This window comes from Sorghum bicolor, chromosome 2 (assembly GCF_000003195.3).
Source record: "Sorghum bicolor cultivar BTx623 chromosome 2, Sorghum_bicolor_NCBIv3, whole genome shotgun sequence".
NCBI classification, from domain to species: Eukaryota; Viridiplantae; Streptophyta; class Magnoliopsida; order Poales; family Poaceae; genus Sorghum; species Sorghum bicolor.
Window position 1 is genome coordinate 2542127 of NC_012871.2, and position 27236 is coordinate 2569362.

At 42.5% G+C, this 27236-nt stretch overlaps 1 protein-coding gene and 1 non-coding gene across 2 annotated transcripts; one reads left to right on the plus strand and one right to left on the minus strand.

The window, feature by feature from the left end:
- On the plus strand, positions 3492–3565 carry TRNAT-AGU. Its single transcript has one exon. It is a non-coding gene; the product is annotated as a tRNA-Thr (tRNA).
- On the minus strand, positions 10048–13986 carry LOC8059932 (leucine-rich repeat receptor-like serine/threonine-protein kinase BAM1). The gene is made up of 2 exons (XM_002461382.2): positions 11225–13986; positions 10048–10931 (listed from the first exon to the last, which is right to left on the minus strand). The coding sequence occupies exons 1-2, from the start codon at positions 13830–13832 to the stop codon at positions 10444–10446; spliced, it is 3096 nt and encodes a 1031-aa protein (XP_002461427.1). The 5' UTR covers positions 13833–13986; the 3' UTR covers positions 10048–10443.

Below are 27236 nucleotides of genomic sequence, written 5' to 3' on the forward strand. Positions count from 1 at the left end.
CCAAAGGAACCAAAAAGAATGAGGCAAGAGACCTCTCTAGTAATTCAAGAGAGGGTGAGCAATGAAGATCATTTAGGCTCAAGTCCTAGGGATGTGTCAAGCAAGGACTTCACCACCCACTCCTCCAAGACAGACCTCTTTTCCAAGTCATCACCAACATGACTCATACATCATCATGGCTATATTGACTATTCGTGATCAAGAGAGGCTTTTAAAGAGACAAACTATGGAAATTATGGCCATTAAAGCAATTGAAGAAATCAATGCTACCTCTGTCACTCATTATATGTCATTGCTTAACAAATTCACTCTGTTAGACAAGGAGTATTCTGAGTTTAAATTAAAATTTTAGAGCCTTAATGCAAGTAAGCCTCTTTGTGCATGGATCAATCTAACTCTTCTTCACTTCCTATCTCTAAGGTAGATGTCTTCTCATTTTGTGATCTAATAACCACTTGCAATGAAGTTTGTATTGAGAAAGTTCTTGTAGAAACATGTGATGACTTCATTGCAGAGGAGAATGACAAGCTAATGCAAGCGGTGTAGAGGCTCAAGAAGGAAGTGGACAACTTCAAGTGCAAACAAAACTATGAATGGTGTCCAACTCCCCCTGAGATAACCATGAGACATGCCATGACATGCTTGAAGTGTCATCAACATGCTCCAAGTCCTTTAAATGCAAGCAAGTCAAGAACGACAACAAAACAGATGGCAAGAAAATGACCCAATCATCAAGGCCTCCATCATGTAGACATGTACACCAATCCTAACAAACGAAGGGCGTCGCAGCCAATCTAAATAAGGGCGGCTACATATGCGACAATGGGGGAGCATAGGTTGAGCTATTCATGGGTGCATGCTACCCCCCATGGCGAATGTGGTGGGATGATCCAACAAGCGGTCAACGTTGAGGCAGCTCCCCTAACTCGTGGTGATAGCTTCTAGCTACGACGGTGTGCGCAACACTGCAAGGTATGGCATGGTGAAGCTAAGTGGGCTTGACGGGCTGTTTTTTATTTTTAGAGATAGGCAAATAAATACAACTGCCTTTGATAATCTCCAGTAACAATGACATAGTATGCATAGAGATGGGTGCCCAAGTTCTCTCTCTCTCTATCACTCTCTTTATGAGAGAACCAGACCGTGTCTCTCTTACTTCCTTTAGACCGCCTGTGGGGAAAAATACTATAGCAATGTAGGGCGTTGGGCATCATAGCCGCGCCGGCAAATGTCGCCACCATCGTCTTGTCGGCAATAAGAGCCAAGAGTACTTTAGAGTCAGCGGATCGGGCCTCCGCAACAACACTGGTGGGTGTAAGGCCATGCCCAACGTACGCAGCATTGAACATTCGCCCTAGCGTAAAGTTGCAAGCCATGCAGATATATATTGATGGGCCAAGATGATGATTCTCTCAACGCAGGCTTATTTATCTCTTTTACTCAGCATTCCAAAACCGGTAGGTGTGCAGAGGTAAATAGATGAAAACACAAATGTCATCGCGGACTCTAGGTTTGGCCTAAGGTTGTGGTCGTGCCTGCACCCTCCACACTTGCTGCCGCATACAGTATATATGCATATGCAATGCACGGCACGCCGCCCCCGGCAGGCTATTGGTGTCTGGTGCTAGGACGACGACATCGCTTGTACTCCATAGGCGAATAAGGACCACGCTCGCAGCTAAGCTAGCTAGCGTCCGTATGCTCTGCGTGCTGTACGTTTGCCGGTCTATGGCCTCTGACGATGATGATGTATATATCATGTCTGTCCGAGCTGAATGATGGATCGAGGCGATCCGTTCGAGAGATCTTCATGCCTGCATGCCCCAGCTAGCTATATAGCACGACCTACTACGTCGCTCTCCAAAGTTGACCGCCCTGACGCCGAGACCGGGCCGTATCTCGCTCGCTAGCCACGCATGGATCGGATTGCGTTGCGTTGGCGTCGTCAATGTCAAGGCATGCATGAACAATAAGTGTGTCTGATGCTTGCTGCAGCAGCCTCGTACTCGTCTGTCTTTGTGTTTGTGGCCAAGACAAAATTAATTAAGGTCTTCTTCTTAATTGTCTGTCCTGGATCGGAGACCATACAATGTGCATATGCATGCATGGTCGTTCCTTACCTATTAGCTACTAGCTACATATATCGTGGGGATCGGAGCTGATCCCTGGTTGAAACACGCAGAGATCTCGATCGAGTACCAATAATGCAAGGATATACTATACCTAAGCTAGCAGCTTATCTTCTTTAACAGTATATATAGTACGTGAGTGAACGAGATCGAGTGATGCATGAGTGCCTCTCGCCATGGCTAGTGGCATGCATGTGTATCTATCTATCTATCTATCTATCTATCTATCTATCTATCTATCTCTGGAAATAAAAGCTACAGAAATTAAACACGAGGAGCATATATAAGCATGATGAGCATGCGTATATTTGGAGCCACAGCTTCAGGGGTCCTGGGAAGTGGGAGCAGTAGCTACCTAGCACAAGTTGCATGCACAAGCTAGCGATGGATGGATCGATGGGTCAAACGGATATGTTAGGTTATTGCATTGCCAAAAAACACTAGTGGTGGAGCTATCTAAAGCATGCATGCATGCATATTAGCATATGCTATGGTGCATGTCTTTGTTTGTTGCATGCATTGTTTAATCTGGCTCATGGACGCTCCAACCAACCACTCTTCTACTGGCCCTTTGGCGCCGACCAGAAGCCAAACGGAGAAGAGAATCATGCACGACCGGAGGCAGCAGCATATATATATTATGCTTGCTTCTATCTACATACTGCTGCTAGTAGTGGATGGGGTAGGTGATTCGATCATGGCGGCCACCCGGGCGTGTGGCTCGAGGAGGAATTTCCATTGCATAAAATGGTTGACAAAGCAAATTAAAGTTATACATGCAGCAATTTGCATGTGTAGCTAATTTTGCTTTGTCAACCATGCATGGCCATATATGTATGCTGAACACCATATCGCCACGCACGTCGTTGTTCGTGGAGAGTGGACACAAACCTAACTCATGGATAACTATGTATCATTGTTTTTGTTAATTACTTGCTGCTCTCGATCATCTCAAGTTAATTAGGGAATTGAAGTTGTCTATATATAGTTCAACCGACTTAATAAGTTTCGGTTCGAGTACAGCGTAAATATTGTAGACTATAAATCTCTAATACACACCACTTTTTTTTGAAATATACACACCACTTTTGGAGGCAAGTAGTGAATTAGGGTTGCCGATGAACCTGCAAATAGACCATTTTTAAGCGGTTTGTACACCGTACACCTCTATGCTGCACATTGCCACGAAGAGATGTCAAGGACTCAAACATTAGATTGATCGCAAAGCTTCGGAGTATATATATGTATGAAGGATTTACCGATGTAATCCAAATGTTTTGTTTCTATTCTACCAGAATAGGGGGAGAGACCAGAATAGTTTACTTTCCTATTTATAAATAAAACGAAGGCGCTAACCAACAAGCTTTCGTAGCTCAGTTGGTTAGAGCACCCGTTTAGTAAGCGGGAGGTCTTGAGTTCGACTCTCAACGAAAGCATCTTATTTTTGCTCTTTTTTTCATTTTTTTTTTTCAGGCTTTGTTCTTCCATAAATATTTGCTCTTGTTTTCATTTTTCAGGCTTTGTTCTTCCATAAAATTTTTGTTCTTTGATCAATTACCCCCTTACTGTTATTCATATGTGTCTATCTCTGATTTCAGACCTTTTTCCATGGTCCATGTGTCAAACAAACATTATGGCAAAGCATAAACCATGTCAGCTGGCAGCTGCTACTTACTTTCCAGACAGATCTATGTCATTCATGACGCACCATCGCACAAAGATCAATTAAGCCACGGCCCACGAGCTGAAAACTCAACCCTGCATCGATCGTGCTTGCATTTCCACTCGTGACCAGAGTATCGATGAGCAGCATCATGTGTTATCAGCGCATGCCTTTCCATCAGAAACTTTGCGGTACATGCAATGCAATCGGGCTCGTAGTCAAATCCAACTTCTCCAGCAAGTGTAGTGTATTGTTTACACTAGTAATAAGTACAATTAATTGTGTGGCATTACTATCTGCAATCCTTCAGAAGAACGGGAGGAACGGTTCAATTTTTTTTGAATGAGAAAATAAAGCACAAGTGGAACCAGACAACTGTCCGGTCGAATATATATCAAACTGTAGTTTGAAATGTGGGCAAAGCATCGACAAATCAGCTACCCTCGACAAACAAATATGGAGCTGCCCAAGTGAATCTCGCCAAGTCAGCTCCAACTAATATAATCCAGGTTAGTGCTCTGCAAGCCCCATCTTATCCAACTAATTGGTCCTAGACCTCAGCTCTTTGATTCAGATGGTCAAAGGAGCCATAATATATTCAGATTCAGATGCTCATCTGCTAGCTCTCAGTTGAAAAAGTCTGACAGGTAATTAAGTAGTAGGGACCTAAGCCTGGTTTAGATCCAAAAAGTTTTTAGATTTGGACACCGTTTGTATTTGGTAATTATTGTCCAACCATAAACTAATTAGACTCAAAAAAATTGTCTCGCAAATTACAAACAAACTATGTAATTAGTTATTTTTTATCTATATTTAATACTATATGCATGTACCGTAAAATTCGATGTAACAGGAAATTTTGAAAAGTTTTTTGGATTTTGGTGTGAACTAAATAAGGCCCTAGTAGATCTAAGGTTTAATAATCTCATGTACTATGTGTTTGCATTGATGCGTGTCTGTGATTCAGAATCCAGCTCTTGGATCACCGTTTCAGAAAAGATTCAGCGAACTGATGACAAGGCCCTGCTGGCATGCAGCTTTGGACTACTACTCTTCTTCCATGTGTGTGTGTTGACAAACGACCATGTGAGATGACTACCAAATGTCGTCGGCAAGGTCACCGCAAGTGGGTCGGAGTGTAAAGTATATGGCTACATGTGAATCTGGAAACGTGCTGAAAGGAGTGTAAAGTATATGTATATATGCATGTGCACGATATGTCAACCTCTGCACTTGCCTTTTTTGGTCAGTCTCAAGCTCACGAGTCTCCAGTCCCCAACCAGGCAACCACCACCCTTCTCAGCTCAGGGGTAGGTTTCGCCCTGTACAGACTCCAGATTGTGAAGTTCTGGTGACTCCCAAATGTTTATCTGTTTCGAGTAATCTTAAAGCAGCAGTAGGTTGGTTGGGACTGAGGCCTTGTTTAGTTCACCTCAAAACTTAAAAAAAAGTCAAAATTCTCTTTGACATCGAATCTTGCGACACATGCATGGAACATTAAATATAAATAAAAAAATAACTAATTGCATAGTTTGTCTGTAATTTGCGAGACGAATTATTTGAACCTAGTTAGTCCATAGTTGGACAATAATTACCAAATACAAACGAAAGTGTTACAGTATCTAAAAATTTTTCACCTCCTCGACTAAATAAAGGTCTGACATACATAAGAGTGGCTAGATGAATGACCTCGGACGTTTCTGAATTTCTTAGCGTCGTCATCTATGATCTATCTACCTACAGATGGCTAGAGGAGACAGTTGCAGTCATTGTTACAGCTTCGTCTAATATTTATTAACTAACAAGGTCTGACATACATAAGAGTGGCTAGATGAATGACCTCGGACGTTTCTGAATTTCTTACAGAGCGTCATCATCTATGATCTATCTACCTACAGATGGCTAGAGAAGACAGTTGCAGTCATTGTTACAGCTTCGTCTAATATTTATTTTCAAATGCAGTGCGGCATCATGAGAATCGAACAGATTTTTGATTTTTGGCAGGAGCACAAGGAGCCTGCTGCTGCATTTCATTCTCAGACTAGTCTGAGCAGGCCCATGAGGCCATGACTGAAATACCAGTCGTATTGTACAGCACTGGGCCTCTGCTAAAGTGCTAATTAAGGGCATGCACAGTTTTGGGCCTCAGAGTATTGAGCAGGTCCTCTCTCTCTCACGCCTGAAGCCTGAAGCCGTTGCGGTGCAGACTTCAGACTGCAGAGGCACTTGACCCTCAAATAAAGAAAAAAAGATCTCACTTGACACCGTCGTCAGCATGAGAGGATACTGATTGCTGGACCTCAATGTAAGAATGGCAGGGAGGTTCATTTGTGTATGGGATTGGGATCAATGTTTTCCAGAATGCAGAGCGCCAATGCCCTGCCGACACCACAAAGAGTTTCTAATGCAGACTCCTAACATGTTGACCTGCATCCATTCATTCAGTTATTACGCCAACTGCTCATCACCCAGTTCTGAAGGTTGTTTGCAGTGCAGCAGCGTACACATTCAGAAATGCAGAATCCAAAGCGCAAGTGTTGGTTGGACTGAACCATACTATGAACCAGGAGCATCGGTTGGTTCAGTCAGCTCATGGCCCATGGGAGTGAGTACTGTACACTGAAGGCTTCCCTTTCCCCTGCATGTGGGCTCATGCAATACTGATTACTGGATCGCCGGACCAGTCACAATGTAAAGAATGGGAGGTCCATTTACCATTTGGGTATGGGGGCCTGTTTGGTTCATTTTTTTTTCGAATAAGGGATATACCCCATTTCCATGCCTGTTTGGTTCATTGCCCAACACTGCCACAGTGCCACACCCTCCCACGCCTCACTTCAGCTGGGTGCTGTTTAGTTTCTGAAATATTTTACAAATTTTTTAATATTTCTCGTAATATCGAATCTTGCAGTACATGTACGGAGCGTTAATATAGATAAAAAAATAACTAATTGCAAAGTCCGTTTGTAATTTAAAAAAGGGATCTTTTGAACCTAGTTAGTCCACGATTGAACAATAATTGTTAAATACAAACAAAAGTGCTACAGTAGTCAAAAACCAAAAAGTTTCACCAACTAAACAGCGCCTTAGTGTTTGCTTTGTTTCCGTAGTTTTGGTGCCGCCGTAACTTAGGCCTTGTTCATTTGGCAAAATTTTGGAATTTCCAGGTACTGTAGCTTGTTTGTATGTGGCAAATATTGTCTAATCATAGACTAACTAGTCTCAAAAGATTCGTCTCACAAATTACAGATAAACTGTATAATTAGTTTTTATTTTCGTCTATATTTAATACTTTATACATGTGCCGTAAATTTCGATGTGACGAGGAATCTAAAATTTTTAGTAAAATATTTTGCAAACTAAACAAGGCCTTATCAGCATCAGCATGCATGGGGACCCAAACACGCTAAATGTGTGGCGGCCGATTTGGTCGCCCAACTTTCAGCTCAGCCGGATGCTTGGCGTGGCGTCCCTAGGCGCCTCCAGAGGACCAATGCCGTGCCGACACCGCAATGAGTTTGTATTTCTAATGCAGAAGAGTCCCTAACATGTTGACCTGCATTCATTCATTCAGTTATGCCAACTGCTCTGCTCATCACCCAACTCTGAAGGCCGTATGCAGTACAACAGCAGCATGCAGGATTACACATTGTTTGTTCAGAAATGCAAGAATCCAAAGCGGAAGGCTGTTTGCCTGGAGCCCTCGAGCCCGGGAGACCATGCATGAACCAGGAGCACGGTTGGTTCAGCAGTGAGCTCATGGCCCAGGGGAATAGTAAGTACACTAAAGGCAGGCTTCCCTTCCCTGCATGTGGGCTCATGCAATTGCATGAGGCACCGTACTGGGCCCAATTCATGAGATTTTGGGGCCTGCTCCATTTTGGATAGGATTGGATGGATTCAATGTGTATATGTTCCAGACCAGAGCACTACTACTGCTGCTAGCGAACATTTTGACTGCCATTCAGTTTTGCCACTGTGGAGTGCCCCCTGTCTGAAGAAACGTTTCTGAACATTCAGATTCAGTCATGCTGCATCAATACGCTCTAGCTTAGCTGGTGGGTGGATTCAACAAGAAAAAATCCAAGGCAAAGATTGTTATTAAGGCACTAGTAGTATGGAATTAGCATCACTCTTTTCGCTATTGCCAACAGCCATATTTCATTCAGAAGATATGTCTGAGATCTCCATGCAGTTCAAATTTTCGAATGGTCGCTTATAACAATACAGTCTATTTCAGAGTTTTATTATTGGAGGATGGATAGGATAGCAGGACGGCCGGGGTAGATTCAGTGCTTCAAAAATATACATGTAAGGTGACAAATCAAAGTAAGAGTTTGTTTGGCTGCATTCGTATACACCCCAATCCACGTGTGTTAAACTAGACTGGAACGAAATTAGCTAGTTTTTTTTTATCTCAATCCACCCAGTATATGTGGATTTAGGCTAATACATACAGTATGCAGTCAAACAAGGTCTTACCCCCATTTAAATTCCGATGCACACATCGAATGCTACCAAGCAATGAGTAGGGTTGGTTGGTGGTGCGTCTGCGTTCGATCAATTGCTCCTTCCTTCCACACATACCTGTCGTCTTCTGTGGCCCTTGCCAAACACTGCTGCTGCCTGCCTGGAGCTCCTGAAAAAGCTTTCTTCAGTTCAGACAGACGCATGATTCGGAACTGCCACGAGTAGTATTTATTTACTGTCATCCGTCAGCAATCAGGGTTGGTTAATCTATGCCACTCATGATCCCAAATTATGGGGATAACAACAGCAATACTAATCTGAATGTTAATCCACTGCAAAAGGCAGCATCACGCCGTGAAGAGGATGAAATCATTTGGAGTGATCGCGGATAGCTTTGTTCTGTATAACAAAGTAGTAGGAGTACTTGCTTGTATACTCCATCCAGTTGTTGGGTAGAGTTTGGACAGCACAAAAGCATGCCGATGATATGACGCTGATCACTCGCTCACAGTCTCACACACAAGTGGAATGGTCAGTGTCACCAACTTTTTTTTTCTGCCTGATCATGCTGTTGCCGGATGCGAGAACATTGGCGGCAGGTCGAAAAATCTCAGCTCCGGTTCCATGGGTAGTGAGGTGACTGTGACTCGACCATCCATCCATGGCTTGGATGATGAGAACCTGAAACTGCTCCGAAACAAGAGACATGAAATGAGTGACGGATTCAGCCGTTCAGGCACGCGCTCCTGTGAAAAGCTAGCGAGTAGGACCTCGACAATGCAATGGAGGTAGCAACGATGCATCATCTGCATCTCTGAACTGCATCGATGCGATGCGATGCGAGGAGGGATGACCGGATGAGAACGAACTACAGTCCTCATGTGAACAGTTAGAGCAGCAGCAGCCATGCTAGCGACGCATGCTTAATTTGCGGTAGGAGGACAACAGATTAGCCTGGACAAGGACTAGGATCATTGCGCAACCTACATACAGACGTGTTATGTCTGAAACTCTGAATGCATCCATGATTGGGCAAAGGCCGGTACGTACGTGCCAACACATGCGATGCTTCCTTGCGACCGCGACGGGGGAGATGGAGATGGGATGGGGATCTGATGCATCTCAAGAAGACGATGCGAAATCTAGCTAGTGCTGGAGATATCTTTTAATTTCTTGTTTTTGCAACCAAATGTTTATAAACGCCTGAATCTCACTGCTCAAACACACCCATTCTGCATAGTTAAAATGCCACCAAGGTTGCAGACTGCTTGGTTGGAAGGAATGAGAGGCGTCGACCATGTGCTTGTGGGCACAGCACCCGCAGCTCCGGCGGGTCTTTTTTGACCTCGTAACAGAAAAAGAGATTGGGGTGAGCCAAGGAAGCATCTCCAAGTCGAGATGCGAGCAAATTACAGTTGCTTTCACTTCACTCCAAAGCTTCGCTTGCTTAATTGTTCCCCTGCTGGCAGCTGGTCTCGGTCTCCTGCTGATCTACCAATCCTGGTGATCTGCAGCCAGACACCGCTCCACCAGCCATGGGCTTGCCACTCCTTGCAACATGCTGCAAGCATACGCCCTATGATCATGATGATAATCTTCATCAAATGCGAGATTATATGTTGCGATTAAGCTCGCCCTGTGATAATGATAATCAACAGTTGTTCAGAAGTATCGTCCTGTTCCTGTACAGTGCAAAGCAAGGAAAGGTGTTGCATTAACTGACAACATCCAAACGCACCTGAACTTCTTCCCTAGCTAGAGGGTGAAGTGCAATGCAGTACAACATATGAATGCTGGGGTGCTCACCTTAACATTAACACAAGTACAACAGGAACATTAACGAACTTGATTGCTCCAGAATCCTAGACTCCTAGCCCCCTAAATGGTTCTTCAATTCTAACAGCAAAATGGAGATTAGGAGGCTTGATATGTACATCCAGAACAGTGTCCTAAGAGGCTATGATGCATACCACACCAGAAATTCTGGGGCCTAGATTTCACACACACCCTACAGCCTACCTAAATGCAGATGGATAAACACAAGATATCTGAAATCTCACACCACCCTAATTAAGTGCAGAGACCTAAAACACCAGGCCCTAAGCTAGAAATATTCAAACATCCGAATTTCACCATTACAAGGAAACATAGGAATGAGAGAAACCAAGCGTGGCACAGCTCTCACATGCTGATGAGATCAGTAGTCGGCGAAGACTGCGAGATCGGTTGCGGCTGCTGCTCGTTAGTGGCTTCGTCATGTGGCGCTTCAACAGATCCATCTCCTGCTGGAGCATCAGACGGCGCCGCGGAACCATCATCATCAACGCTGGGAGGTTCATCTCCTTGCCTTGCAGCTGGCTTGGGAAGCTCACTGAGCATCTGCACCACCTCCCGCATCGTAGGCCGCTGCACGCTCTGCTCCTCGACACAGAGCAGCGCGACGTAGAAGACATGCATCACCTCGTGCACTGGCACGGTCGACAGCCTGGGGTCCATGATCTTGATCACCTGCTCCTTGTTTGCGTCCGTCATCGTCTTGACCCACTGGACAATGTCGACACCGTCCCCAAACTCCCCTACTGGCTTCTTTCCGGTGACAAGCTCAAGAAGCACGACACCAAAGCTGTAGACATCGCTCTTCTCATCGACCTTGAGGGTATATGCATACTCTGTAAATCCACAAGATAGCAATCCAATAAAGGTTTAGTTGATTTCAGGATTTCTTTACTCATGTAGATATAAAAAAAGATCTATATTTCTAATATTATCAGAACAAGGAAACAAACTTTAGCTACATAGCAGTAAGTAACCAGGTCCACAAAGGAATGCTATGTTTCATTAGCTGAACTGAAGAATAAACTAAAAGGGGCCAAGTAGTAACAGCTAGCAACACATTTAATCTGTAGACAACAAGAAAGACTTAAAATCAACAATTGTGAAGCAGAAGGATAAAAAAAAATACCTGGAGCAATATAGCCATAGGAGCCGGCAATGGCAGACATACACTGTGATGCGCCGGAGTCCTGCAAGAACTTGGCGAGCCCAAAATCAGCAACGTGTGCCTCAAAATCTGAATCAAGCAGGATGTTGTTTGATTTAACATCACGATGCAGGATTGGCGGTGAACAATCATGGTGGAGGTAGCTGAGCCCCTTGGCAGCCTCAACAGCGATTTTGTAACGAGTGTCCCAGTGGAGATGGCCACCTTTCTTGCCATGGAGTAGTTCCCCCAGGCTCCCATTGGGCATAAACTCGTACACAAGCAGATTTGTCTCATTGTTCGAGCAGAAGCCAAGCAATCTCACAATGTAGCGGTGCCGGATCCTCCCAAGAGTCTGAATCTCAGCAGAGAACCCATGGTCATGCGACGAGCCACGGCTCATCGACGAAAGCCGCTTCACTGCAACATGCTCACCATCTGGCATTGTCCCCTTGTACACAATCCCAGCTCCACCTTTGCCAATGATGTTCTCCTCCTTCAGACTATCTAGCACATCGTCGCAAGTGAATTCAAGGCGCTGGAACGCAGTGAGTCTCCACGCACGTGCCTCGCTGGCCTTCTTCAGTGACCGGGCCTTCCAGATTGCCATGGCAGCAAACGCAATGGAGCAGACAAGCAAGCCGAGGACGATGAGCAACTTGAAGGTATTGGACATGCCACCATGGGTGTGTGCACCATGGCCTGTGCCGGCGCCACCAGAATGGCATGGTCCAAGGTACGGCCCACACAGTCCCGGGTTGCCGACGAAGGACGTCGCATTGAAGTAGCTGAACTGCCCAGTCGCCGGCACAAGGCCAGACAGGTTGTTGTAGGAGAAGTCGACGGCCGTGAGGCTCTGCATTGCAGCAATGGTTGCCGGTATCTCTCCATCAAGGTGGTTCCGGGACAGGTTCAGGTAGTTGAGTATTCGCATGCCGGAGATGGCCGGCGGTATCTCCCCAGACAGGTTGTTCCGACTGAGGTCCAGGTAGGTGAGCAACCGGCACTTTCCAATCTCCGGCGGCATGCCGCCGTCCAGCGCATTGCCGCTCAGGTCAGCCTTAGACAACTGCTGCAGCCGGCCAATCTCCGGCGGCACTGCGCCGGTGAATGCATTCTGGTCGAGAAGCAATTTTTGCAAACCTGAGAAATTCCCAATGGACGCTGGCAGCGCGCCGGTGAGCTGGTTATTGGAGAGAGTGATGGCCCCCAGATTTGGCGCGCCGGTGCCGGCCACCGCCGGGAAGCCACCGGACAGGAGGTTGTCCTGCAGCTCAACCTGTGTCAGATTCGGCAGTTCGAAGAGGCCTTCCGGGATGGAGCCATTGAGGTAGTTCTCGCCGAGGCGGATGCGGGAGAGTGCCTCGCATTTCCCCAGAGATTCCGGAATTGAGCCGAAGAGGAAGTTGCCGAGCGCGATGAGCGTCTCCAGCTTGCCCCCGGCGCAGAGCTCCGGCGGGAGGGTGCCGGTGAGCCTGTTGGACGAGAGGTCGACCAGCTGGAGCCGTCCGTTGCGGCCGAGACGGCGCGGGATGCCGCCGGTGAAGTTGTTCTCCCAGAGTTGCAGCACCTCGAGGTTGGGCAGGTCGCCGACGAGCTCGGGGATGCTGCCCCTGAGCTTGTTGCGGAAGAGGTTGAGCAAAGTGAGGTTCTTGAGCGCGGCGAAGCTCGCTGGAATCTCGCCGGTGAGCCCGTTGTTGGACAGGTCGAGGGAGCTGAGGCTCCTGAGCCGGCCCAGCTCCGGCGGGATGGCGCCCGTGAGCCCGTTCACCTGCAAGAAGAGCGTGTCGAGGTTCTCGAGATTCCCGAGCTCCGGCGGAATCTCGCCGGAGAGCCCGCAGTTGGCGGCGTCGAGGCGGACGAGATCCGTCATGTTGCCGAACTCCGGCGGTATCCCGCTGGAGTAGCTGTTGTAGTAGCCAATGTAGAGCTCCCTGAGACTGGTGAGGCCGCCGAGCTCCGGAGGAATCTTCCCGGACAGCTCGTTCCCGGAAACGGCGAGGTACTGCAGCCTCCGCCACTGGCCGTACTCGGGCGGGATCTCGCCGGAGAAGAAGTTCCCCCCGAGGTGGAGGTGGCGGAGCATCGGCAACGCGACGACCACGAGCGGGAGCGGGCCGGTGAGGTTGTTGTTGTAGAGGTCGAGCACCCGGAGCGCGCGCAGGCGCGCGAACGGCGGCGGGAAGGTGCCGTTGAGCACGTTGTTGGAGAGGTTGAGGTGGGTGAGGGACTGCAGCCTGGACAGCGGCGCCGGGATGGGGCCCGAGAGCGCGTTCGCGGCGAGGTCGAGGCGCGCGAGGTGCGCCAGGCGGGACAGCGCGGCGGCGGGGACGGCGCCCGAGAGGTTCCGGCCGGAGAGGTCCAGCCCGATGACCGCGCCGCGCGCGTTGCACGTCACGCCGGACCACGCGCAGGGGCCGGTGCTAGTGGCGTTCGTCCAGGACGCCAGCGCGCCGGCCGGGTCCGACAGCGCCGCCTTCGCCGCCAGCAGCGCGTCCGCGTCCGCGCCCGCGCCGGCAGCGGCAGCCCCCGCCACCGCGGCGGCGGTGGCGAGGAGGACGAGGAGGAGGTGGTGGAGGCGCATCGGCATCGGGTTCGTTTCGAGGCTCCGTCTCCGCCGGGAGAGTGGAGACAAGGGAGTGAGGCCGCGCCGGCCGCGAGAAAAGGAGAGAGCTTTACGATAGGCTCGCTCGTCGGCTGGTCGTTCTTGGATGAAGCAGCACGCTGCGCACACTGACACACCTACTCAGTAGGCCGCTAGTGCGGCTATAAAAAAGCATGTGATTCCTTGTTGGATTTTCTAGAGGGAGAGAAGTGATCTTTTGAGAAACTTGTCTTTTCTTTGTTTTTTTAACAGAAAATTTATTCTTTTGAGTAGGAGTGCTTGTCTCTTGTTCGGTGATTTGGATGGTTTTTGTATGGCTTTTCTTTACCTTTTTTTGGATGGGACAGGTTTGTATTGTTAAGGTCTTGTTTAGTTTCCAACAAAAACTAAAAAATTTTCAAGATTTCTTGTCACATCGAATCTTGTGGCATATATATGGAGTATTAAATATAAACAAAAACAAAACTAATTGCACAGTTTATCTGTAAATCGCGAGATGAATCTTTTGAGCCTAGTTAGTCTATGATTGGACAATGTTTGTCAAATAAAAACGAAAATGCTACAGTACCGAAATCCAAAAAATTTTCGGAACTAAACAAGGCCTAAGTTGATTTGGATTTTGTTTATGAAAAAGTTGCTTTCTGGGTTGATACGTGTTTACAACCAGGATCCGGGATCCAGTCATCCAGTGCTGTTTGATTGATGCCATAATAATGTGTTCCGGCAATGCTGTTGCGTTGTTAGCAAGTGTTGAGAGGATGAAACAAAAGTTTGTTAATAGCTTCAAGAGATTAAGAGATGATTAAAAAGCTTGTGGAGAGGGTTTTATTACTTCCCCCAATAAACTTTGGTGGATGTTTCAGACATAGAAGAAACAGCTTGTTATAAGAGCAAGGATATTCTTACCGTGCGCTGCTAATCTTATATAAATCTACAGTCAATCTACCAGGTTACGGAAGTCTCTTATAGTCTTTCTTTCGTAAAGTTTCTTAGTTTTTACGCATAAGTTGGTTGTAAACTTATAACTAACTTCTATTGTCTCTCTTTCATTCTTCTATCTCAACAAATAGTTTACCTATAGCTTTTTATTGTACTTGTTCTAAATAACGAAAGGTAATACTATGTTTTCACACATATCCTATGTTATTACCACGATATTTCTAGCCACAGTTTGGGTAACAAGAAAAATAAAGACAGTCATGAGAATAAAAAACAAATTCTTTATTATATTCTCGTTGCAGTCTGTGGCACCAATTTTCTCCACCACAAGTATAGTACCACCAAACCTTAGTTGTGGTGAGTGACGACATGCATCCAAACAACCTCTTGACGTAAAGAAGAGCTACTTTCTTTGTTGTATAATAAATTCTAGCCTTCTAGCATTATTTGTCGTCATTCTCAATTTTAATGTTTTTTCTCTTTTTCTAATGCATCTCTATATCTCTCATTCTTGTTTCCTATGCACCACATCATTTTATTACTCCTCCTTAATTCTCGATCCATAACGACAAATAATATGGGACAGTGAGAGTAGTTGATATACACTCTTTGCTAATTCAATTCAGAGTGCCAACTCTCATTCTCTCAACAACTACGGATTAATGATTGATGAGACGACATGGCGAAACAATAGGCACATTTGGCAGGGTTCTAGGTTCTCGAAGAGAAGTTTTGGATCATTTTCCATCGTAAACATTTCTCTAATGATTTAGAATCACTTCATGAAATCATTTGACTAGCTCGCTAGATTCATGAAAATAGAACTACATTCAAAATAAATTAGGTTTTAAGTGTTACTTGTAAAAAAACAAAAAAAAAGTTCCAAATGATTCTTCCTGAAACCGTTTGGCAGTGATTTTATTAAGAATTTGAAACACTTTTTGCTGCCGAACACATCGTAAGTTTCTGATCAAGTCTCTCGGTAGTCTATTGTGATTGGTTTTCAATATGCAGATGGATGTTGTCAAAACATAAAATGCAGACGGGTGATTGCTCGGGATCGAGCGACGATGGTAGAATTGGGTGCCAGTCGGTCCACAAGGCTTTGGTTATTCTCCTTCCAAGGTTTTGGTCCTCCATACTGTAGCAAGTGGTACAGTAGGCCCATTTTTGTTTTTTTCTTATAACCAGCCCTTCTTTTGTGGTTGTAGCTCGCCTAGGTGATCTATCGTCCTAGTTGGCTGAGCAAATGTCTAACCAAGTTAGGAAATACATGGGTTAATCATGGGTGGATACAACAATATTATTGTATATTGTTCTATCCATTCGATTCATGCATACAAATGATGGAATCTTTCTGCCAGCTAAAATATATAAGTTTTCATTTCAAATTACACTTATTTATTTATTTTTTTAAAGATCTGGTTCTCTCCGTCCTGAAATAGAGTGCACATTGCATTCTACATAATGATTATGTTTTGATTTTGCAATGTTTATTAAAAAGGAAGCCACGATTTGAGAAAAAACTCTATAATTACAAAAATCTATGGGTACATGCGTCATTTGAGTTTCCTTAAGTTGTCTTAAAATTCATAGAACATATTATATTACAGAACAGAGAAAGTAGGAGATAAGAGAAACAACATTAAGTTACAAGCGCGAGGAGCGCCGCCTATCGCAGTAGAGGGCTTCATTTACTTTTGAAATGCAAAAATAAGCCAACCACTTAAAGATGTACACATGTCTACACAACTCGCACACATCATTTTAGAATTTAGACAATTAATTCTTATGATAATAACCTTCTAGCTAGTTCTATTTCTTGACCGAGTGTAGCAGACTTACCATCACCTTCAATTAACTTGGATGAACAAATAACCAAAGGTACGGTGTAAACTGGAATGCAGTAAATTAACGAAATCAAGGCATTTGTACGGATAACCAAAACTCTTTAATCAACGCCCTATAGTTTTTTTATGAGAATGATAGGAAGGATGAAAAGTCCCTACATGATATATTAAAAGGGCTTGACTATGTAGGAGTAAGGGCATAATCGGCATATGTTTGAATCTTATCAAATTCAACTATCTAGTTTCTAGAAGTTTAGATGGTATATATCCAAACATCGCACAACTCCATAAGGGCCTGTTTGTTTGTTCAGGAATGCACCAGGAATTGTTCCAACGGCTTAAATCTTATATAAATTTGACAAGCAATCCAGGCTGGAATCATTCCAGGTAGGACTAGAAAACAATGCGCGGCGTTGCCGCGCAACAGCATGCGGTGCCCCGTTATAGAACAAGTTATATCAAGCTTAGTACTGTAGTTGTTTATTATATATACATTTGATATGAGCGCAAATTTGAAATTATGTGGTATTTTCAGAAGATCTACATCTTATATGTTAGAGTTAGGGTTAGTAGTATTACATCTGTGCAAAAGATAGCATCGCTATGAAACTTAGTCTGTTGTGAAATTGAAAACACAAAACACATGCCATTTGTTCATTCCCTGTAGATATTTTCAAATTGAGAAAGGTAATTTACCTAGGGCCTGGTTAAGCTGAAATCAGGCTAGGAATAATTTCAATTGACAAAACCTATTCAAATTAGAATACAAATCCAGCCTGGAATATTTCTTCAAACAAAATGAGTTTAGGAAGTTGAGCATTTTGCACCTGCTTGGTGGCTTCTGTCTTCCTATTCTTTGGTGCTCCCTGCAATCTCCCTCCTTTTCTCCTAGTCTCTGTTTTCCTCGCTGGCTTCTCCATAGACCAAAACAGCTATGGAAATGGCAGTAACAGCAGCTCGCTCCTAAAGTGCTCCCTACCGTGTGGGTCTATGCCTCTGTGGCCCTCTTCTCTGTGTGAGGTAGCCGGATCGAGCTGTGCCTCTACCAAATGTGCAGCACATGGTAAGCCAAAGCAGATTCGCTTAAAGTTAGTTCTGCCGAATCTATTATCTCTTACCCTCCTCTCTATCCCATTACAAGTCCTTTGCCGAATCCATTGTTGGCAGTGTCTAAGGAAGTGAAATCAGTGCAGAAACGAAGAGCACGTCAGGAGCAAGTTGTTGTTGCTGCCATAGCCATTCCGGTCTATGGAGAAGCCAAAGCGGGAATAGTGTATCAGTTTAGAAATAAGAGTGGAATTGAAACGAATATTCACATGCATATATTGTTTTGTTTTTCACACAAACAAAGAAGTCACAAGGATGCATATATTTATGTGCTTTGTTCAGTTAATGGTACATAGGAGCCAAACATCGTTACTGCATGTTTCTCTCTCCATACACATATGTTTACCGATGAACGCAAGACATATTAGGTTAATCCATCTATCATACTATTTTTTTTCCAAATTATACAACTAAATCAAAATCATATTTCCACACTAAATTGTTCACTTGTCTTATAAGCCGTACTTTTTCTGCCAGCCAACAGTATTTTTTTCTAACAATAAATTAGCGAATATTATTTTCAACCATGACTTTTCAGACCAGCGAAAAGACTCTAAATAAATCAACCGTTCAGTTTTTTTACTATTGTACCGATCAAAGGTTTGCTAACCCATTTAAGTTGTTGTAGTTGAACATGATAAACAATATTCATCAGACCATCATATCTCAAATTAGAAGAAAAACACATAGAAACCAAAATTATCTTTGCATGTCTGATTTAGGGGTTGTTTGGTTGGAGACTGTAGATCTTTTGTTTTATTTAGCAATTAGTGTCAATCATAGATTAATTAGGCTCAAAAGATTCGTATCTCAACTTACTCTCTAGTTGTGTTTTTAGTTTTACAAATAATCTATATTTAGTACTTCATACATATGTTAAAATATTCGATGTGATAGGAGTTAAAGTTTATCGATGCAAATCAAACATGGCCTTAATCGAGAACAATTAATGGGATGGGAGTAAGTACTCATCACTTACATACAACAAGCTTTTCTAGACATGTAAGTGCTACATTTCTCAGTAACACTGATTTAAGAGTAACAACTCAATATTATTTTTGCTATAGAAATTTATCTATAAGGTTTAAGTAAATCATCATTTCTAATTTAAGCTCCTGTAGGCGCAGGGGGTAGTGAGATAGCCACAACGCGATACCTCCTGCCGCTAGGCATGGGTGTGGCAGGTGGAAGCGGCAGCGACGCAACGCGGGGAGGGGATGGTGGCCACGGCGACTTTGCATCACGCCGTAGTGAAGGTTCTAGAATTGCTAGCTGTTGTGCTGCATGTGGATGGTTCGATCGACATCCAACGGAGGACAAAAAAAAAAGATGACGTGGACAAATTAGGTGCCAGATCCCATGGTGTGAATTTCGTCTTTTAAAGATTTGTTACTAACCGAACGAGCCCTAAGCCAACTTCCACAATCTCATAAGCTAAATTCGTTGGAAGTTTTAGGCCCTCGGTATCTATTTATTTTCTCGGAGTTTTTGCAGTAAGTGTACCAATTATCTCTCCCTAACGTCCCTTCCAATGGTTAATGTAATGGGTGCCATTATTCAATATACTATTAGAAACACCAAAACTTACTGCTCTAACTTCTTGGTAAGTGGTGAGTGCAATTAAGGTTAATAAGGGGTAGTAAGATCTTTGCTCTTATTTGCTAATATATCCTAAACTTACTAGAAATTTATTATTTCGAGGACACAGGAAATACTATTTGCTATAAAAGCATGTTAATCCTTTTTTTTATATAAATTTGATCAAATTCAGAATTATGGAGTACTTATCAAACACAAGAAATGCACTTATCCTTAAGACGGAGGAGTAATCCTCTCCTCTGGTTGGTTTTACTTACAAGTCAAAAAGTAATTGCCCGCAAGTCAACAAAGTAACGCAGGAAGAGGAGGCACTGTTAACCTTTTTGTCAGGTCATGCTCTTTATTTACCGGAAAAGAAGAGAGGGAACCTTGTGTCAGAAGCATGAGAGTATCCAAATCAATGTTGCTACGTAGCAAAATCCTCTATTTTTTTCCCCGGATTTTACCAGTAGCCTAGTACACGTAAAAAAAAACGATGTAATACTAATACCCCCAGTCACTGTATGAAGCGATTCATGACGCGAAGCAGATGACAGGTGGGTCCTGGCGCTTGGGGACCCACCTGGCACTGAGCATGGTGACTGCTACGGCCCACGGGCCCGGTCCTCGGCGCACGGCGTGCTTGGCAGGTGCAAGACCATCTGTTGGGCTGGGCCTGGGCCTCTGGTTGGATTTGAGTAGGTGGGTGGGTGCCATGGTGGTCCATCCTGCAATGCCCTAGAGTATGCCTTTGTCCTGCTCACTTTCACTCCCTCCCCAGCGCAAAAGGATTGTTCTCAACCAGCTATTTATTTAACAAGTCATTCAATAAATCAGTCGATAGTATTTTCCGCGACGAGGGCCTTGTTTAGTTCACCCTGAAAACCAAAAAGTTTTCAAGATTCTCCGTCACATCGAATCTTGTGTCACATGCATGAAACATTAAATATAGACGAAAACAAATACTAATTACAGAGTTTAGTTGTAAATCACGAGACGAATCTTTTGATTCTAGTTAGTACATGATTGGATAATATTTATCACAAACAAACGAAAGTGCTACAGTACCGAAATCTTTTCACTTTTCGGAACTAAACAAGGCCGAGAACATGTCGCCTTCCATCCCATGCACGCCGCCCGCCGCCGGACCACCTTGGAAAATGACAACGGCCTGGCCCACAAGTTCCTCTGCCGGGTATTTTTTTTTTTGGCGTAAACTCTTAAAACCATGACGAAGAATTACTTCATAGAATTAGAAAAAGATAAAATTTTCAGCTCTTGTCTTTGTTCATTTTAGAGAACCGCTTCACGAAATTAATAGAGAATCACTTACTCACAAAGAAAGTCGTTTAGGACAGCAACATAGTCTCCAAAGCCTAACTTTACTCCTTGTTTTTATGAAAATATTTATGAGAAAGTGATATATGTATTTTTTATGAAAGTATTTTTTTAAGACAAATCTATTCACATGGTTTTTACATTTTTAAATTCAACGACTTAAAAATTATTTATGATTTATATTTCCAAACCTTATCTAAAACATTTTTTTGTGAGTATATTGAATCCATTTTCATATAACAAACTTATTTAGAGATACAAATTTTGTAAATATTTTTTTTATAAATCTAATCAAACTTAAGAAAGTTTGATCGGTACAAATATCATAGCAATAGCAATATTTATTTTAGGATGGAGAGAGTAGCAAAGCGATCTATTTAATCATGTTACTGTTTCAGTGCTAGTACTACAGCTTGACAGAAGGCTAACCTTGTGCAAATTCCAAGGCATTTCGACGTTTTGTCAGCATTTGGCGATGCGTGCAGTGCGATCGAGGGACAAAGCTTTGCAGACAGTGTACAAAATTAATTTGTGGACGCTGGCTTCTGGGGCGATGCGTCTTGTTTGGGCGCACGGTTAATCAGGAGGACTAGGTACGTTTTCGAGGCAATGAACAACACTAGTCTATGCAAGTTTTACTTTGATAAAGAAGTAAATCTTCCATAGTAGTTGTACTAGCAAGGGATGAAGTGAACAACTGATAACAGTGGCTGTAAAATAAACATCTATAAATCATCGTTAGGTAAATTATTTCTAGAGTTGTTTTAAGTTAACTTTTATAAGTTTGATTAACTTTCTTAAGAAACATATTAACATCTATAATATCAAATAAGTAGTACTTCCTCCGTCCACGAAAGAATCAATTTCTAGAGTTATCCTAAGCCAAACTTTTTAAACTTTGACTAAATTTCTAAAAAAAATGCTAAGATTTATGGTATCAAATTAGTATCATTAGGTTCATCAAAGAATATATTTCTATATAATGTGCATTTTATATTATAGATGTTGTTACTATTTTTCTTTTTAGATTAAGTGTTACTCTTTTTCTATAAATTAGTCAAATGTTACCAATGTTGTGTGGGTTTTATATTATATTATAACATAAATTTAGAAGTTGGTTTTATTTGGGGGGACGTATACATGTATGCGCAATCGACGGGCTGTCTTGTGTGTGCTGTATCGATGGTAGAGCAGCAAGGCCTGGAAGCACGATCATCTTGTCCCCTGTCCTGTGCATGTAAACAGCCGCGTGTGCAACCCAAAACCACTCCGAAGGCGTCTCCTGTCGCTGCTGGTAATAAAGAGAAAGGATCGATGTTTTCGCCGATCGAGCTGCCCGACCATCCCGAATTCCAGCCGACCATTCTGCGCTCCATTTGACGAGTGCATGCATGATTATTCAGGTAGAGTTTCATCTCCAGCCAAAATAGCTTCATGGAATGGCTTTATTTCTCTAGCGCTAGTTTCACTATTTGAAAAGACATTTGGTAAAATAGTTGCTTAAAAGATGAATGTCCATCATTTTTTTTTTCACTTTCTCAATCCTTATCCTCTGCCACACCAAAATGGTGGATACCTTTCTTCTTTCGTCTTCGTACGCCCAACTCTAATTTCCTTATTTGGAAATGATAATTTCCGCAACTTTCCATTTTTAGAAGGTAACTAAGTTATACATATATATGTTATAGAACATAACTTATTTCTATAAATTATACTAACAACTTGGCATAACACTTTGCAAAACTTATTACCATATGACTTATACCATATAACTCACAACTTATGCTAAAATTTGAAACACAAAAGTTATAAAACATTTTTTTTAATTTTTCTTTTGTCTTTTTTCTCTTTTTATTTTTTATATAAGTCTATCAATTTTTTCTTTTTATATATGCTGTCAACCCTTATTTTATTTGGGCGATCGTTCACTTAGATTTGATGTAACAAAGGTTCAAACTATCTCCCCTTCTAGCGTGCTTTTTCCATAACCACCGCTGATGTCATAAAAAAGTAAAATATTTATTTTAAAATGCTAGATGTAAATTTTAACCATATAATTTGTAATTATTAACTTTCCGCACGTAACTTTTATTTCTAACTTTCTGTACGCAACTTTTATATCTAACTTTCTACGTGTAACTAGTAGATATTAACTTATAATTATTATCTTTTATGTCTAACTTTTTGCAAAGCTATTTGATTTATTATATTTTGTGCTTAACTTGCAGTTATTAACTTATATGTTAAAATTAGTTTAATTAAAATATGCTTAAGTTTTAATTGTAACTTTTTTGAACATTCGCTAAATTGTCTCGTCATAAATTATGTTGATAAACTTGTTCCATAAAATATTATAGATAAAAGTTATGTGTATAACTTTATCATGTAGTAAGTTATATGTATATAAGTTATATGTGTAACTTTGTCACAATGAAGATATATGTTAAAGTCACGTATATGAGTTATACGTAAAAGTTTGTTCCATAAGTTATACGTAAAAATTGTGAGTACAATTTTTCAAAAAAAAAAAAAAGAAAAGTAGCGATTTTTTTTGCCTAAAATATAAAACTTTCCAAAAATAGAAAATTGCGGGATTTTTTGCCAAAAAAGGAAAGTTGTGGGGGCTGTCTGATCGTTCGCTAGATTCAAATCTACTGAAACGTTCACTATTTAGTGAAGCCGCTTCGTACGTGGCGACGCCGAACTGCCATATCGGCACGCCCCTTCCCTCCCTCTAGCCTGTATCGCCCCACGTACGCTGCCATTTTCTTGACAAGTGACACGCTGTAGAGCCACTCCACCACTGTTTGCTCGACTAGCAGTGTCGCAACTCTAGCTGTCTAGCCCGTGTCACATCGTTGTCTCTCTAATCCATGTTGCGACACGGTCTCAGCTCCCACCATCTTCCTATCCCCTCCCCGTTCCCTCCTAATTATTAATTTATAAGAGAAACCTCATAGAACCCTCAAACAAGCCCTAAACTAAAATTTTATTAAAAGAGGATCTAGAACAAAATTTGAGAGCCCATATATATTTGAGTCCTCAAAAATAAGATGCCCTCAAATCAGCTTCAGCAACCCTCATTCCTATGGTCGCCCTCTATATAGTGGTTGACAAGTTTTTCACCCGCCCCACACTTAAACTTTCCTGTGTTCGAGTCACTGGACTGCACCGCGATCGTCATCATCGGTCTATCTCCAAGTTCGGCAATGCCCTTCCTCACCTCCAAATACGCCCCAACCAATCTTCCCTACCTCCCCTAAGGTTGATTTGTTAGGTCACGACACGCCTCGATAGGGGTTGCGACCGTCCAAGTCAAACTTGTGGCGCCTCATGCGCTCTGCTCGCTCAGCACATACACCTCTGCTTGATGCTTCGTGTGACTCCTTTTGCATTGACTATCTCGTGTTCCCCATCCTCTCCCTACCCAACGAGTTGATGGATCCTCATGCTCCTTCCAGCATGGATCCACTTCTTCCCAGCTCAAAGGGTAGATCCTCGTGCTTCTCCTAGTGTGGATCCTCTTCTTCTTGGTCTCGTCCTTCTCTCAGCCTCCTCACCCAACGGCTTGATGAGCCTCATGGTGGATTTGTCATGCTCCTTGGATCCTCTTCTTCCCTGTCTTGATAGATGGTCTGTCGATAAGAGCAGATAAGACGAGGAGAAGTCATAATTTGAGAGCCTTTATTTGAAGTCTTCAGAATTAGAGTAGCTCTTAAATAAAAAAAAAGAGGTTCTGATTTCAGTCGTCTGCTAGAGTTACTTTAAACAACTCGCTGCCTATTGCTTAATACTATAAGATAAACAAGATTTAAAATTATGGGGCTAAACTTATTGATTGATCTCGGTACAAGCATTATATAATTGACCTATATAATTATAAATTCTATGAATAGGGTTAGCCAGTAGGTAATTTTGAAGGCCCTCATGACGACCCCTCTAAACTATAAAATTTTATAGTAATGTAAGCTAATTTTATTCGTAAGGGGAAAGCAAATCCAATCATATATAGATAAATTGCTCTTTTTATATTTTTCAATTTTTTTTATAGCCCCTGACAAATGTTTGTTAGGTAACACTCTAAAATTCTAACATATGACCTAAAGTACAAGAAAAATATGACTATATAAGTACAAAGTACTAAAACAAAAATTAAACAAGAAAAAAAACCTAGTTCCTAAACAATTGAGACATGAACTAATTCAAAATCAAAACCAAGATTCACAAATCACAAAAAAATAAAAGAGTAGAAGAAAATAACCAAGATCACATGTCGCAGTCCGTCGAGCCTCGCCAGTTGGTCGTCGCCGTTGTCGTTTGGATTTTGGAAAACTAGAACTTGGACGCAGAGGTTTTGGTATTATCTACTGCAGCTGGTGATCGTATTGTCGATGTCACAGCATCCTCATCGGAAGTCTAAAAGTCATAACTCGTGATCGCTATGTGCAGCAGCGCGTGTACGACTTATTGGTGGCTTGACTCCTTGGTTCACGACTTTTTTTTATAATAGACCCGCTACATCGTATATATACACATACTAATAAATAAGGACTATAGCTAAAAAATATGTGACCTTATATACATATCGCAAGAGCCCTCGGCCATCACACCTCATGCCCTGCCCTCAGGGCCGGCACTTGTTTAGATCCAAAAACTTTTTAGATTTGACACTGTAGCATTTTCGTTTTTATTTAACAAACATTATTCAATTATGGAGCAACTAGGCTTAAAAGATTCGTATCGTGATTTATAGGTAAACTGTGTAATTAGTTATTTTTTTTATCTATATTTAATGTTTCATGTATGTGCCACAAGATTCGATGTTATAGAAAATTTTATAAAGTTTAGTCACGAGGCTGCTACCTCTGTACTTCTACTTCTATGCTACTACCAGAGTACAGTCTTCGGCGTGGGTCTCGGGGGATCAGAGCTCAAAGCCCATGGCACTACTACCAGAGTACCAGTGCCATTCCAGCCCAACGGGCCATGGCCGGTGTGTGCTGATGGGCTTCGCCGACAGATGTCACAGTTGGGGCCTTCGGGGATTCAGGACTGTTTCGTGTAACGATGCCGCTGCAACAAATCTTGCGCCATCAAGTTTATCTCGGTACACTATAGGTCTGTATGTATGTACTCACTTCGTTCTAAAATTATACATATGTGTTTACCTTTTTTTTCATTTAGTCATACGATAGGTCTAAATATATACTAAGAATAAATTATATATTTGAAAAACTAAAAACAACCTAGGTATGTAATTTAGAATGAAAAATAGTACTCTCATGACCGGAGGCTAAGTTTCTACTTGGTTATATTACGTCGCCTCTTCTTGTTGAGTCGTTGCTCTTCACATTAGCTCATGCTCATCGATCAGTATACATACTGCTCCACACACACCCAGTCCTGTCAATCGCCTTCCATACGGGCCTTGTTTCCTTTACAAAAAATTTTACAAAATTTTTTATATTCTTCGTCACATTGAATCTTTACGGCGCATGTATAGAGCATATATTAAACATAGATAAAAATAATAACTAATTACATAGTTTGTCTGTAATTTACGAGACGAATTTTTTAAACCTACTTAATTTTTGATTGGAAAATATTTGTCAAATAAAAACGAAAGTGCTATAATATCTATTTTATAAAATTTTTTGGACTAAACAAGGCCACGGTAGGTAAAACGTACCTACGTTGCACACACATCATCGTACACGCAGTCACGCACAGCACCGCCACGTTGTTCCGCACCATTCCAGTCGCCGCTGAGCAGATCTCTACGAGTAGCTCGCTCTTCTTGACCCAAAGATGATCCCATAGAGAGTTAGCATGCATGCATGCACTTGCTTCCAAAACTGCAATCTATGGTTCTGACTCGATTTTTGTCCAGGTTATTAGGGACATCCATCAATCATTTGTGCCAGCAGGTTAGGCCACAATTAGGCAGCTCTTTCCTCTTTTTCTAGCTACCTGCCTGCCGTACATGCATGGATATTACCTTCAGCTATGGATATAGTACATATATAAATCTTCTTCATTTATGTTGACCAAAACTGTTATTTAAACTTTATGCATGATTCATATGAAACATCTCTGTATTTCGAAGATCATCAAATATGACATTGATTTTGTAGGACCCTTTGGGCGACATCCTTTCTTTGCCTCATGCCTTTGCAGGCAATAGTAATGCTTGGAGCACCACTCTCCTTAGAGGCATCACTACTTTTAGATTATACTCCCTCCAATCTAAATTATAAGTTGCTTTGCCATTTTGCTATGTATTTAGATAAATAATATGTTTAGATACATAGCAAAATGAATAAAATAAAAAAATTAAAGCAACTTGTAATTTAGAACGGTTCAGAGAGAGTAAGAAATGTAAACATTTCTGCCTCAAAACATTCACGAATGATGTGTATAGTTGTTTAGCACAAATCCATGATACTTAGTTCCACCATATGGTGTTACGAATAGGATTCAATAATAATCCGATGAAGTTTACTTTGCCCTCCCTGGGATTCCTTTGGTGAACACCTTGTACCAACATTTGTTTATGGGCGATGAGCGTTTTATGTAT